The sequence below is a fragment of the Palaemon carinicauda genome, chromosome 15 (genome assembly GCF_036898095.1).
Source record: "Palaemon carinicauda isolate YSFRI2023 chromosome 15, ASM3689809v2, whole genome shotgun sequence".
Classification (NCBI taxonomy): domain Eukaryota; kingdom Metazoa; phylum Arthropoda; class Malacostraca; order Decapoda; family Palaemonidae; genus Palaemon; species Palaemon carinicauda.
This window is the reverse complement of record NC_090739.1, coordinates 126,880,676-126,895,873: the sequence shown is the minus strand read 5'-3', so window position 1 is coordinate 126,895,873 and position 15,198 is coordinate 126,880,676. Positions and strand designations below refer to the sequence as shown.

The 15,198-nt window shown below is 45.6% G+C and overlaps 1 protein-coding gene across 1 annotated transcript in view; it reads right to left on the bottom strand.

The window, feature by feature from the left end:
- Positions 1-72: 72 nt before the first annotated feature.
- The window catches only part of Psn (presenilin), a 55,388-nt gene continuing 40,262 nt past the window's right edge, over positions 73-15,198 (bottom strand). Inside the window, exons 9-11 of the mRNA XM_068388630.1 lie at positions 4,384-4,471; positions 3,502-3,614; positions 73-2,574 (exon numbers count right to left, since the gene is read on the bottom strand). Of these exons, the coding sequence (XP_068244731.1) occupies positions 2,419-2,574; positions 3,502-3,614; positions 4,384-4,471 (357 nt within the window). The 3' untranslated portion in view covers positions 73-2,418. The remainder of the gene's footprint in view (positions 2,575-3,501; positions 3,615-4,383; positions 4,472-15,198) is intronic.

Below are 15,198 nucleotides of genomic sequence, written 5' to 3'. Positions count from 1 at the left end.
TACCCATTTTTGCTTACATATTAAAGTAAGAGAGGCAAGAGAGCGTGCTAGAAATAGGAATGAATGGCGAGCGATTGTGACACAGTTCTGGTAGGCTCTGCTGCTTTCTCCGGTGCCTTGGAAGACCGCGGAGGTAGCAGAAGTTGGGGATTCAGCGTTATGAAGCTGCATCTGTGGTGGATAACGGGGGAGGGTGGGCAGTGGCAACCCTAGCAGTACCAGCCGAACTCGGTTGAGTCCCTTGTCAGGCTGGGAGGAACGTAGAGAGAGAGGTCCCCTTTTCTGTTTCATTTGTTTGATGTCGGCTACCCCCCAAAATTGGGGGAAGTGCCTTGGTATATGTATGTTTGTGATTTAGCATCTCACTCCTAACTGGACATGTCCTCTTTGTCAATGCGAGATGTTTTAACAATAGAATAAGACCACGGTCACACTCTTATGCTCTCCTACAGCTGATCTCGACCACAGGCTTGTAAAAAAGGGAGTGAAAATGAAGGAAAGACCATTAGAAAGAATCTGAGCAACTAAGAATTGAGGGACCAAAAGGGAACCAATGAAATAAAATTTAGCTTACAATGCAGCTAGAGGATCACATGAATATTTAAAAAAATTTTTAGTACAGTTTGCTGAGCAAGGGTTCAAGGATTAGCCACAGCATACACTCGAAATTCTCTGATTACCATTCTATATAGTTCCGAGAGCACTGGAAAGCATAACATAAAAGCTGATATTCCTAGGGTTAATTCTTTTCATTCAAAGACTGCCGATTATTATATTTTATGCTACCAGAGTAAAAAAAACGGCATTCAAAATTCTTTACCTAAGACCAGTATAACTGTTAGTATGAATTTCCCCATGACCACCGAGCAATCACGAGTATGTGCTTTTCCTTTCAAGTGACAATAGACCCTATATGATGGGTCCTAAAAGCTACGTAGATAATAATCGAATACAAAAAAAACACATTGTTAGTCGTATGAAGAAATAGTGATTATAACTGTCTCTGAATGAAGAAGAGGCCTTGGAAATCTTACCAACATCTGTCACTGTCACAATTTCTTTTTGATTAAAATTTTTCAAAACCTATGTACTTCACTCACAACCGGATGCTAACAGAATAAGGATGAAATTAGCTTTAAATAAATTTGTATAAGCCACCCCATTCAGTATCACATGTAATGAGACTAAGTTCTTTGAGAATCTATTAACTGCTTGTCATACCTAACAGTCTAAATGTAATACCAACTTGGAGGTCTGGCAGAGCAAATCGAATTCAGTACAGTACAGTCTAGTATTTTTGGCAGTTCTGTACCTGTGACATGTACGCCCACTTGCCTTCTAAATTGGCTTGTACCTGACTTCATTTACACTTATCTTTGGTGTTTTTACCTTGTCTCAAATTTATTGAGAGATCAAATACAAATCTATGCAACCTTCAATCTACACTTACGGCACTCTCTTTTAAACATTCACTGTGTCACTCGCACAAATTTACTCAAGTGATTTTAAGCTCGTGTTAAAAGGGTGCATTAGTTTTGCATGGTACCTGTAATTATTTATGAAATCTGAAAAATTATCATTATAAAAACTTCATCCTTTTCTCTATATTCACAAAATAATTCATGTTGAATAATTCAACAGCAATCTTTTGAAGATTAAAATGAAGTCCTTGCACAATTAGCAACAGATTTGGTGATGAAAAGGAAGAACTGACAAAAGTAATTTAGTCACAACTTTGCAAATACAGCATAGAAGTTACAAGTAGTTTTCATATAATAGACACGAGCTCGGTAAACGCCGCAAGGCTTTGAATCCCAATTTGTGCTAGATGCTATCAAGATGGTAGAAAAATTGCCAATTACTCTGAAATGATGAGGAAAATCAATTCCCCATTTTCAAAAACATAAGATAGAACCATCACTGATGTTACTTAAGACGATCTTTATACAAGAATGCAAGAATTTTGTTCCACACTGATCAATCTCAGTTCCTCCAGTTATACCTCTCACACTACAAAGACATACTAACTACAGTTTCAATTCTAGTGCATTTCATGGAATGTCAGAAATGCATACTACAAATATGGGTAACAATTAAGTTTACTTGCATACCCGATTGTTATAAAAACTGTAAGAAAGAGGTTTACTTTTTGTGGCTATTTTAAATTTGTTATACAAAACCACAAAAATCAGTCAAGTCAGGGACTGTGATGCTCCATTAGGGCCCCTATGTAAAATATAGAAAATATAGGGATGAGAATAAAGTTAATGATTACCCAATATGTATTTTTGCAAGGTATTAAAAATTGTCGCTATTCACAACAAACACTGCATCAAAGCTATTAAAATTACTCCAGACATATAAAGCTTCTTAACTCAAAATTCCTCCTAGGGCACTAAAATGAAGTCTTGGTCGATACTATATATACACCTGTTCGCTGGCCAACCTCTCCGTGAATGGTACCACCAGCAGAGACGTTGAGAAGTAGAATATCAGGCCAAAGGTTATGGATATGGGTAAGGCAGGCAGAGCTTTCTTGAAGATGGCCAACATGATGAGGGTCAAGCAAAGTCCCTGTAATGCAAATCAAGAATAGGAAAATGCATCATGTCACAATTACAACATGATGAGGGTCAAGCATAGTCCCTGTAATGCAAATCAAGAATAGGAAAATGCATCATGTCACAATTACAACATGATGAGGGTCAAGCATAGTCCCTGTAATGCAAATCAAGAAAAGGAAAATGCATCATGAGGTCACAATTATTATTAACCCTTTTACCCCCAATGCTACTTGGAACTTTCCAACCCTTAAACCCCTGCCGTTTTTGTTTTTTTTAAAGCACATTTTGCAATTTTTTTTTTTTTTTTAAATTGCGCTAACAGCCTTAATTTTTTGTCATAGAGAGGTCAGGTTAGTCTCATTATTTTGGAAAATGACTCAAGTTTCTCATAAAGTTATCAAAAATATGCAAAAACCAGTTTTTTGCAAGGACGTACCGGTAGGTCCATGGGGGTAAAGGGATGAGTTTTGTGAAACGTACCAGTACGTCCATTGGGGGTAAAAGGGTTACGAAATCCTCAAACTAGTCATATTTCTCTACTTAAATATTTAACAAATCAATAAGTATAAAGTGCAGTTTAGCTTAGACTAGAAATCATATAGAATTACTATTAGGTAATACCTTTAATGTTCAAGTCCAGGGTCTTGGTTACTGTGCAATAATACTTAAATTTTGTTACTCATCTCAAGACCACCTTAAGCATGTTTGGCTGAATGGAGTCTTATGTATTCTCTTATCATAAACTAATATAGTTTAAAATGGCTACCAAGTTAAATTTTTTTTTCTTATAATAATATTTCAAACAAACCATCGCACAATTAAAGGTATACTCTTATAAACAGGAATCGAGACTCATTATTGAAAACGAAGACTTTAATTTCCTCAAATTAAATTGGGATTTCATTAATACTTGCACTAGAGAATTACATCTACTCACAATAAGTATGGCAATGAAGCACGCAATGGTGGTATTCCAGTCGCCGTATGATGATGCTTTTCCCACCAAGACACTGTAGAAAATAAAATCGCCAAGGCCTAGTTTTACACCTCCTGCGGAAAATTAATAATCATTAAATTACAAAGTACAGTATACTAAAAAAGAAGATACCCTTTTGATAATTGCATGGAATTTGTAATAATTTTAACAGTTCCTTTTATTACAAATATTGCACAACAAAGAATTTATTAACACACCAAATACAAGAGAGTTTACATATACTTTTTCTAAATGAATATTACTCCTCAAAAATAAAAATATAAAAAAAACATTGCATTATAAAATATATTTTGATTAAATGGCTATTACATTTATTCAGGAAATAAATCATACAGAAACAGCACAAAAGAATGCCTGTATCAGACCAGAATAGATATCTGACAGTGCCATGAAATGTTTGATGAAGTTTAAATACTAAAAAAGAAAACTTTATATGTCTTGTGTATAACTGAAAGCAAACCAAAATTAAGCATGATTATTTCTACCTATCATTTATTGACATTGTATAAACCAACACTTGATAAGGTCCAAGACATAGTGAATAATCTTGCTAATGAAGACAGTTATCAATTTGGAAGAAATATAATATTGAAAAAAATTCCAAGGGGGGATTTATTAGGTAATATATTTTATTCTTTCAATTATCAGAGTAACATTCCATTAGAGGCATTGGATATAAATTCCCTAACAAGCCAGTACCATGCTGTAGTACTACTGTACTATGTTGGATACATTAGCAAAATTCTAAAACTATAAACCAGATATCTCAAAATGTGCTCCAAGAAAAACACCGGTCCATCATGGAGCAAAAATATCACTTACTTTCATCATCTTCATCTGAAGTCAAATCTCGGGGATGAGCCTGAACTTGTTCAATGTTACTTGGATTATGCTGCTGGTGGTGAGTCACCTATGAAAGAGAGAAGAAATATGTACAATAACCCACCAAGTTATCAGAACCGGGCGTCCAAAATATTTAAGAAAATTGCTACATATTGCACAGCCAACAAATCATGTCGACACGAGAATAGTTACAGATGGCTTCAAACTGATGGAACCTAGATATATATCTACTTTAAGCTCTAGAGCCTTTAAATATGCGGCCTGCGAGACTATATAACAAGCTCCCACAAAACATTCGAATAATTGAAGACATTAAGGCTTTCAAGAGGAAACTGAAGACTTTCTTATTCAAAAAATCCTACTACAGTGATGATTTAACAGTAAATGAACAATAAGTGATCTGAAACGATAAATACTCTGAACAAACAAGGTAAAATGACAGTGGCGGTCCTGTAGAAGAGTAGGGTTCCCCTGCTGTATGGGACCGGAAAAGCAGCCATCAAAGTAAAGTAAGTATGTAAAGATATAACAAAACCCCTTAGTCATTTTCAAATAGATCTAAGAAGTTGAGAAGTTTTACTTATTGCTGGAAGAAGCAAGTAATTTCACCAAGAATAGGGCACAAGGCAGTTACACTAAACATAATTTCAAGGATGTAGGAGGTTTACAAGTGATGCAAAAGGAAAATATCCAATAAATTTAAGAAGAAACAATTTTGGAAATGGCAGGTTGATGACCAGTGTTAAAGTTAAAGTTGTCTGGTTTTAGTTCCAGTTCCATTAGAATAGATGCTCACCAGAACGTCAGCCGGGCAAGCCCAACTCCCCACTGTGGTGCCCAACCACAGCAGTGGCCTCCCCAGTAAACAGCTTAAACTTACGGTCCTGGGCGGGGATAGATCTGCTGCCATGCGAATGCTAGGCGAACGCGTTACCACTGTACTAGCCAGGAGGGAAGAAAATAAAATCCTAGACCATATTAAACAAGAGAAAATTCATCAGACAGCTAACCTCATGAAGAAAGAAAACTAACTAACTTTATAATTGTAATGATGAATATAAACAAATGGACAAAACCATATGGTCAAAGCATAAAATTAAAACATTCCCAACTTAGTAAAAATAATAAAAAAAAAGGATTAAATGTAGCAAATGAAAATGTACTTGTGAGAATTTAAATGATTGGACAGCAAGTCTAAAAGAGCCATCTGATTTACACATAAAATGCTACTTATGAATTGTTATGCTCATTTGGAGGCCAGACCAAACACTTGGTACAAATCTTGAAATGCTTAAGTTTATCGTCTTGATCTATGTACTCTGCTTCACCACCCTTTAACACATTAGAATGCCCACAGTCTGTTGACAATCGCTTTAAAAACACAAAAAATTTTCCTAATCAGCACAATAGCCTATTCCTTCCTGTGGTAAAACGATCTGGTGTAAAGATAAGGATGAGGGTATTAAATCACACACTAGAGAAATTTATGCTTACACTTTGCTGTTAACCACTAGAACAACAGGTAAGCGACTGCTTTCGAGAAACAAGTGGAAAATTTTGGAGTTTAAGTTCCAGCAAGGAAGACACTTGCATGAGAATATAATGATATTATTATTACAATCCAAGCTACAACCCTAGTTGGAAAAGCAAGATAATATAAGCCCAAGGACTCCTAGAGGGAAAAATAGCCCAGTGAGGAAAGGAATTAAGGAAATAAATAATTGATGAGAAAAAATTAACAATAAATCATTCAAAAAACAGTAACAACGTCAAAACAGATATGACACATATAAACTATAAAAAGACTTATGTCTGCCTGTTCAACAAAAAAACATTTGCTGCAACTTTGAAATTTAGAAGTTCTACTGATTCAACTACCCGATTAGGAAAATCGTTCCTAATCTTCACATGATCACATAAAAAAACCTGAACAAAGTTTTTGAGATATACTTGTTCAGTATAACCCATATAAGAAAGAAGTAATTACTAACCTAATCATCTAACAATAGGAGGATAAAACTGATAAAAGCTAAGCCACTTGCTGGGATTTGCAACTTAAGAGGAAAAAGGTTTTAATATCAGTTTGGGCAAGATGAAATTGCTCCAAGCCACATCCTCATACCAGTTCATCTTATTACACGGAACAAAGGGCTTTCATACCTATTATTGGAAAACATTCTCTTGTATTTCGAAAATGTATGTCGAACCTCTTCATACTTGAAAGGAAATGCTCATGAATTTTAAGTAAGACTCGCACAAATAATTGCAACTAAAAGACTGAGATGGTTTGAGCATAAGATGAGAATAGATCTGTCAGTCAAAAGAACAAGTGATAAAAATTGGACCATATGAGGATTCAGGCAAAAAAAAAGCAAAGAAGTCAGAGGAAAATAGGGGATCATTAAACATTTAATTGATATTGTCTGACCTGTTAAACCAGCCAATAAACAAATGCTTTGCCATGTAAAAGGAAAGCAGAAAAAAATTTAATAATAAAATTTCTTATTTCTACACTCGCTTGATGTTCAAATTGCATTCGTCTCTGGAAGCTTGGAATGTAGAGGTTACTCCTTAAAATTAGAATTTGTTCCCGATTTCTTGCCTCTAGTAAAGGAATAACACCAACATCTAACTACAATCACATTCTATTATTGTTACTAGCTAAGCTACAACCCTAGTTGGAAAAGCAGGATGATATAAGGCTTAAGCAGGGAAAATAGCTCAGTAATGAAAGGAAATAAGAAAATAGATAGAATAGTGTGCCTGAGTGTACAGTCATGGATGAGAACTCTTACTGAAGACAGTGGAAGACCATGGTACAAAGGCTATGGCACTACCCAAGACTAGAGCTAATTGTTTGATTTTGAAGTATTTTTCCTAAAAGACATGCTTACCGTACCTAAGTACAGTAAGTGAGCACTCTAGAATTATGAAATTTTATCGATAAAATTCCTTTTTATATAAACTGTCCTTTATGACAATATTTTTTACTCTCAAATTTTAGAAATGCTCAGTAGCCAGTGAAGGAAAGAGATAGTCCATTAACAAAATACTCAAATTACTGTACTACAGATAATTTTACAAAATCTAAACTGCAACTCAAAGGCATATTTCTACCCAACCAACAACCATTCTATCAAATCTTATCCCCCCAGTCAATATAGGTCATAAAACTCCACAATATTAACACATACATCAGCTAATGTTTGGCAAATACAGATTTGGGATGGCATTGAGGTGTTGCTAAAATCCTTTAAGAACAAAATTTTTAGCAAATTCTTTTATGTACAGTAGCTGTATTTCTTATGCCATGAACCTAATTTTCAAATCTTTCATTAGGTTTTTGAGTTGTTTGACCAAGTAGTAATATTTAATGACACTGCAACTAAGGTTACACACCCGACAAAGAAAATTTAATAAAATTAACAAATTCGTAGATAATTTTTATTTTTCCTAACGATACAAACCTAGCTATTTACATGGGGTAATTACTTCGGCGCAGCCGATGATGAGCCGTAAAGTTTTAACGAGGGTTTCCTACCCCACCGCTAGTTAGCGGGGGGGGAGGGGTAGCTTGGTACCCCTCCACCCTCACACACACCGGTGAAGATCCACTTTACTAAGAGGTAGGACTTATCTTGGGGGACAGGGCTGGTGAACACATAACTGTAAATAGCTAGGTTTGTATCGTTAGGAAAAATAAAAATTATCTACGAATTTGACATTTGTTCCTTAACTGAATACAAACCACGCTATTTACATGGGGTGACTCAACCCTTAGGAAGGGAGGTAAGTCCCCTGCCATACTGGCTATGGCTTGCCCGGGGTCCCCGAACCTGAGTTCATAAAGCAACTCCAGGATCGGGGACCCTGCACCTCGCAGGCAGTCAAGGACTGCTGCGGCCTATGTAAGCTGTGTGTGAAGGTGAGCAGTGACACGTCCTAGGAAGTTGACCTGGAGTCCTTAATAAGGAAATCTAGGCTAGGACAACCCAATACCACCTCGTCAGGGTATGGGGACATGACAGTATTATAAGCTAATACTAGGAACACAAGGAAGCATGGCTTACCTGCAGAGGTTCGAGGTCAGCTGTGCAAAGAACCAGGATGCTGTTTTTCTCCAAGGGAGGAGAGGATGAAGAAAAGAAAAGGGCCAGACAGATCTTTTCATTCACACAGACTAAAACCGGGTAACAATGCCCTCAACCCTCTGCTACTTGTCCAATTAGGAGCCTGAGGTTAGACCAGCTGTTGTGCAGCCACCACAGGTCCGATAGAAAACGTATCGAGCCTCCTGTGGGTCATGTCTTGCAGGTAGTGGGCCGTGAAAGTAGTCTGACGCTTCCAGACCCCGGCTTGCCGGACCTGCGTCACGGAAAAGTTCTTCTTGAAGGCCAGGGACGCAGCTACGCCCCTGACATCATGCGCCCTAGGGCGTCGTGACGGAGGAGGGTCAGAACTCAAGGCTAGGTGGACTACCTTGCGGATCCAGGCCGAGATGGTGTTCTTGGTGACCCTCTTCTTCGTCGGCCTGGTGCTAACAAACAAGGCTCACACCTGGGGCCGGACTGCAGCTGTTCTCTTCAGATACAACCTCAGACTCCTAACTGGGCACAGTAGGAGATGATCTGGGTCATTTGTTACGGAACGAAGACTCGAGACCTGGAAAGAGTCGAACCTAGGGTCCTGTACTCCCGGGTTCTGAGTCTTGGCAACAAACTCAGGGACGAAGCTGAACGTCACCTCCCCCCATCCCCTTGAATGGGCGACGTCGCATGAGAGACCATGTAGTTCGCCAACTCGCTTGGCCGAGGCCAAAGCTAGCAGGAACACCGTCTTCCAGGTAAGGTGGCGATCCGAAGCCTGGCGTAATGGTTCGTAGGGAGGCCTCTTAAGAGACCTGAGGACTCGAACCACGTTCCAAGGAGGAGGTCTCACTTCCGACTGAGGGCAGGTAAGTTCATAACTTCGTATGAGCAGGGACAGTTCCAGCGAGGAGGAAATGTCCATTCCTTTGAGCCTGAAGGCAAGACTTAAGGCTGAGCGATAGCCTTTCACTGCCGAGACTGAAAGGCGCATTTCTTCCCGCAGATACACAAGGAACTCCGCTATTGCTGGTAGAGTGGCATCGAGGGGAGAGATACCCCTTCCACGGCACCAACCACAGAAAACTCGCCACTTCGCCTGGTAGACTCCTGCGGATGACCTGCGCAGGTGACCAGACATCCTTTTCACAACTTGTTGCGAAAATCCTCTCTCTTTGAGGAGATGCTGGATAGTCTCCAGGCGTGAAGTCGAAGCGAAGCTACGGCTTTGTGGAAGATGTTGGAGTGTGGTTGTTTGAGTAGCTCGTGATGTGGAGGGAGTTCCCTCGGGATCTCCGTGAGGAGCAGCAGAAGGTCCGGAAACCACTCCGCGTGATGCCACAGCGGAACTATCAAAGTCATCGAGAGATTGACCGATGTTCTGGTCTTGTTGAGGACCCTCCTCATCAGACAGAACGGGGGAAAGGCGTACACGTCGACGTTGTCCCACCGTTGTTGGAAGGCATCCTGCCAGAGAGCCTTGGGGTCCGGGACTGGGGAGCAATACAGCGGAAGCTTGTTGTTCAACGCCGTAGCGAACAGATCCACACTCGGAGAACCCCACAAAGTCAGGACTTTGTTGGCTATCAGAGGATCCAAAGACCACTCGGTACTCACTATCTGCGTCGTTCGGCTCATACTGTCGGCGAGCACATTCCTCTTGCCTGGAATGAAGAGAGCTGTAAGTGATATCGAGTGGGCCTCGGACCATCTCAGGATCTCTACTGCAAGATGGGACAGTAGTTCCGAAAAGGTACCTCCCTGCTTGTTGATGTAAGCCACCACCGTGGTGTTGTCGCTCATCACCACTACGGAGTGACCCGCCAGGACTTGGTGGAACTTTTGAAGGCCCAGAAAGATGGCCTTCATCTCCAGCAGGTTTATGTGAAGGTACTTTTCTGATTTTGACCACATCAAATCTGGGGGGGAGACGAGAAGATCCACTCCCTTTCGTAGATTCTCTTCTGCCACCCACCACTCCAGGTCCGACCGTTCCGCCGATCCCATAGGGATCAAGATGTCTGAGGCGACTGCTGGGAACGAGGCGGGTTAGAGAGGAAAGGTGGCCGAGGAGACGAAGCCACGATTGGGCTGGGAGTTCTTCTCGAGTGAGGAAAGGTCTCGCGACCTTCCTCAGCCTTGAAATCCTTTCGTCTGATGGGAAGGCTTTGTGGAGATTGGAGTCTATGATCATACCTAGATAAACCAGTCTCTGAGAGGGCTGCAGAGAAGACTTTTCGAGGTTCACCACGATCCCCAGATCCCGGCAAACCTCGAGGAGCTTGTCTCGGTGGTGGAGAAGGGATACCTCCGAGTCTGCCAGGACCAGCCAGTCGTCCAGATAACGAAGGAGACGGATGCCGGTCCTGTGTGCCCACGAAGAGATGATGGTGAAGACTCTGGTGAATACCTGAGGTGCTGTGGAGAGACCGAAACACAACACCTTGAACTGGTAGATCTTGTGATCTAGGCAAAATCTTAGGTACTTCCTTGAAGACGGATGGATTGGGATCTGGAAGTACGCATCCTTCAGATGCAGAGTGCACATGAAATCCCGCGGTCTCACTGCAAGCCTGACCGTGTCTGCTGTCTCCATGCTGAACGGCGTCTGTTTGACAAACCCGTTCAGTGTCGAGAGATCGATGACTGGTCTCCAGCCTCCAGACGCCTTTTTCACAAGAAAGAGTCGACTGTAGAAGCCTGGGGACCCGTCCAAGACCTCCTGGAGCGCGTTCTTCTCCAACATGGTCTGGACTTCGGCCCGAAGGGCCTGCCCTTTTGCCGACCCCATGGCAAGAGAGCTCAGCGACACTGGATCCGCTGTCAGGGGAGGTAGAGATGCCGTGAACGGGACGCGATACCCTTGAGAGATCACAGAGATCGTCCAGGCATTCGCCCCAAGTTGCTGCCACCTTGCTGCGCAACTCTGAAAGCATCCCCCCACTGGTGGACATGCAGGGGGATCGCCACCCCTAGCGTTTCCGGCCTCGGTCGTTCCCTCTAGGGTTCTTGCTCCCCTTGGAGGACTTCTTGCTCCTTTTGCCCCTGGCAGGAAAGGGCTTCGCTGTAACGGTTGTCTTCTTCGTGTCCTTGGCAGGCCGGGGCTGCTGTACTGCCGGGGGCTTGTAGGGCCTTGATGTCAGGGCTCTATGGATGAGGGAATCCTGATTGGACTGCCTCCACCTTTCGGCAGTACGCTCCACGTCCTTAAGCTCGAACAGACTCTTGCTGAGGACAGAAGAGTGTCTGAGCCTACTAGCCTCGGCGCCAGGGACCTTCTGATGAAACCTCTCAGCAACTGCGTCCCGACGCTTGAGGATCGTGTTGGCCCACAAGCTGGTAATCTGGTGGGACAGGAACTCGATGGTCCGAGTGCCCGAGAGGAGGAAGGTCTCCAGCGCTTTCCTGGTGCTTTCCTTGGACAGATCCTCGGACCGCACCAGAATGCCCAGAGAACCCAGCCAGATGTCTAGCCATGAAGCGGCCTGCATGGCGCACTTAATGACCTTCTCCTGACACTGGATCTCAGTGGCCGAGAAGGACACGTGCCGGTTGGAGAGTCTCTCAAGAGAGACTCCACCTGTGAGGGCTTCCACGGAGTGGTGCAGGGGAGGACTCAGAGAAGGCTCCTCAAGGATCTCAAAATACCTCCTCTGATGGACTCGAGGAGGAGGGAGGAGCTTATAACCGGCACTCGACCTGCTTGAGGAGGCAAGCTTCGCGAGTTGTCCCTCGATCTTCTCTCTGGCACTCTTCATCCCCTGAGACCAGGGCAAAGCTGCACTGGCCCTGGAGGGCTTATGAGTGCCAAAGATACGATCCAGGACTGTGTCCTGCCCATCACGAGGAGGGACCTCAGGATCTGGGATCCCGTTTAGACTCCTCATGAGGGACAGAACTTGCCAGAATGCATGTTCCGATTCCTGGCGCTCGCCTCCCGATGGACTTGCAGCGAAGTCTCCTGACCCCAAGGGCTCTTCCTGGGGGGACACGTGGGTATCCTCGACTGCCCTAGGCTGCTCCTGTCTGATCCTGGCCGACGATTTAGGAATAGTTTTAGAGTCCTTAGATTCCCTCCTGGGAGGGATACAGGACTCCAAAAGCGAAGGTGGTAGGTCCTTCTCCACCTAAAGTCGAGGAGACCTCTCGGGAGGGGGATGAACTTCTTCCATTGGTGCGATGGGGAAGACATCCTCTCCGACCGACTCCCCTGAGGAGGGGTATTCCTCCTCCGCAGGGGAGGGCGAGAAGGTCTGAGGAGGAGTAGGAACCTTGCTTAAGGATCTGCGAGGAGATAGCCCAGGTCTCGGAGGAAGATCCACGGGAGAGACTCCTCTCTTCCTCTTCAGGGGGGAGGAAACTGCCACTGGTTCGCGACCCAAGTCAGAGGCGGCTGGCTTAATAGCCCGCACAAGAGCTCTGAGGAGGGTATCAAACCACGGCTGTTGACTGACAGCGGCGCTGGCAGACACTCCCTCTGGAGGGAAGGGGACCGATGGATCCCTAGGAGGAGTTAACAAACGAGGGTTCGCCTTCTGGGTGAAAAAGAAGAATCCCTTGACCTTTCCGAGGAGCGGCCCCCTTTCTGGCGAGCGCGCTGGTCTGCGCTTACGGAGGGGGGAGCGCGACAAGGAAGAATCCGCCTGCCGGCGGTCGCGCTGGGGCTTGTGAAGCGGGCCCGGCACAGGGTCGCGCGCGTTAAAGTAACGCGAAGCTGGAAGATCACAAGCGTGAACCAAATCGCGCGCGCGCACCCGTGTGGGCGTGCGATGTTGAAAAATCGCACGTGCCCCTGCGTGGGCGTGCGATGTTGAAAAATCGCGCGCACCCCTGCATGGGCGGGGGCGGCCGCAAAGCGATGGTGCGCAGATGGATCAATGGCGCGGTCATGCCTTGGAGAGTGGGCCGGAATAAGGCCGCGAAAACGCGTTGGTGAAGGTGTCGACGTACGACGATCAGGAACTGGCTGAACGCGCGCGCAGCGACCTGGTGAGACCCGGAAGGGCGCGATATGACAGGGGCGCCTGTGCACGTGTCTGGGAGAACTTGCCGCGAAGGCGATAGAACTATAGCAGAATCCCGAGAGACCTGCGGGCGACATTCGGGAGGGATCGCCCTATTCGCCTGCGAGGTCGTTAACCGTGCTGGCGATTGTTAGCGCGCATAGCGCGTATCTGAAACAGGCTGTTTCGGAGGCCGCGGGTTGCGAACGGTCTGAGGAGCGCCCACAGTTGCCTTGAACACAGGCACAGGGCGCGTAGCTGGAACTGGGCGTGACAGATGAGCGTCGCGCGCGATATTGTCGGCAGCAGACTCGCGCGATTCCAGAGGAGGCTGTGAGCGCCTGTGCGCTAACTTAGCCATCCCCGGAGCCACGTGTTGAATCGGCGCGCCACGCGATCACGTTGGGGAACGCGCGGGAGCTGGAACAACAACTGCGCGTGAATGCGCATCGCGAACCTCCTTTATAGCACGTGATGGAGAGCGCGTGAGCGCTGAGGATGGAATCGCGCGTGAACGCGCGACGCGATCTTCCCCCGTAGGGCGCGACGAGTCCGCAGGAACCTGTGGGCGCCCGTGCGCCGACTCTGGAACCTTTTGGACCGCGCGTGAAGTGACAGGAACCGGGGGCGATCGCGCGTCGCGCTTTCCCCCCTATAGGGCGTGACGAGTCCACAGGAACCTGTGGGTGCCTGTGCGCCAACATCGGAACTTGTTGGACCGTGCGCGGTGATACAAGAACAGGGGGTGAACTCGCGCTGCGTTTTTCCCCCATAGGGCGCGGCGAGACCGTAGGAACCTGTGGGCGCCTGTGCGCCGACTCAGGTACCTTAGGAATCGCACGCGATGTAACAGGAACTGGGGGGCGCGGCAGCGTTGGTAAAGGTGGGCGCGTGGGCGCCTTTGAGCGGTTGCGCGCTGCATCAGGAACAGTTGTCGATGGGCGTGGGTGCGCAGGGGAACCCTGGCGCGTAACAGGATCAGAGGCGCGAACGCCTACAGGTGAGCGCCGAAGCGCTTTGTCAGCAACATCAGGAACAACAGCAACGGGCGCAGGCAGAGCCTTACGCTTAGAGACGAGAGGCGCAGTTTTGCGCTCAAGTCCCTGAGACCCCGAAGGGCCTGGGGACTGCGCAGTGGCAGACTCAGGGGGCGCGTAAAGCGCATCAGCAGCCTTCGATGTAGATGGTTGAGGAGACCCTTGTCCCGAAGGACGACCATCCTCCAAAGGGGAACGCGAACGATCCCCGGAGAGGTCTAGGGTGGTAGCTGGCAGGACAGGAGAGCGGCGAGTCGTCTCCTCCGCAGAGGATTGTGGGGACGACGAGCCGAAGAGACGCCTCCTAACCCCCTTAAAGGGAGAGGGAAGGCCTCTACAGCGAAGGGGAGGCCGAGCCTTCCGCCTTATACGCCCACGAGGGGCCGTGGGATCAGCAAGCTGACCATCATAGGGCCTCCGAAGAGGCGTCTCTACCAGAGAACTCCCTCGAGAGGGAACCTCAGTGGAAGGAGAGACCGTAGGACTCAGCTCCTCCCTCGAAGTGTGTTTGGAGGGAGAGACAGAGCCTTCAGCTACCTCAGCCACAGTAACAGGTGTTTGGACAGATCCATGGGATGTTTCCGAAACAACTACGTCAACCACAGACAGAGGATCTATTTCCGCTGTAGTTGACGATTGTTCGGCGGCCGCACCCCGTTTGACCATGTC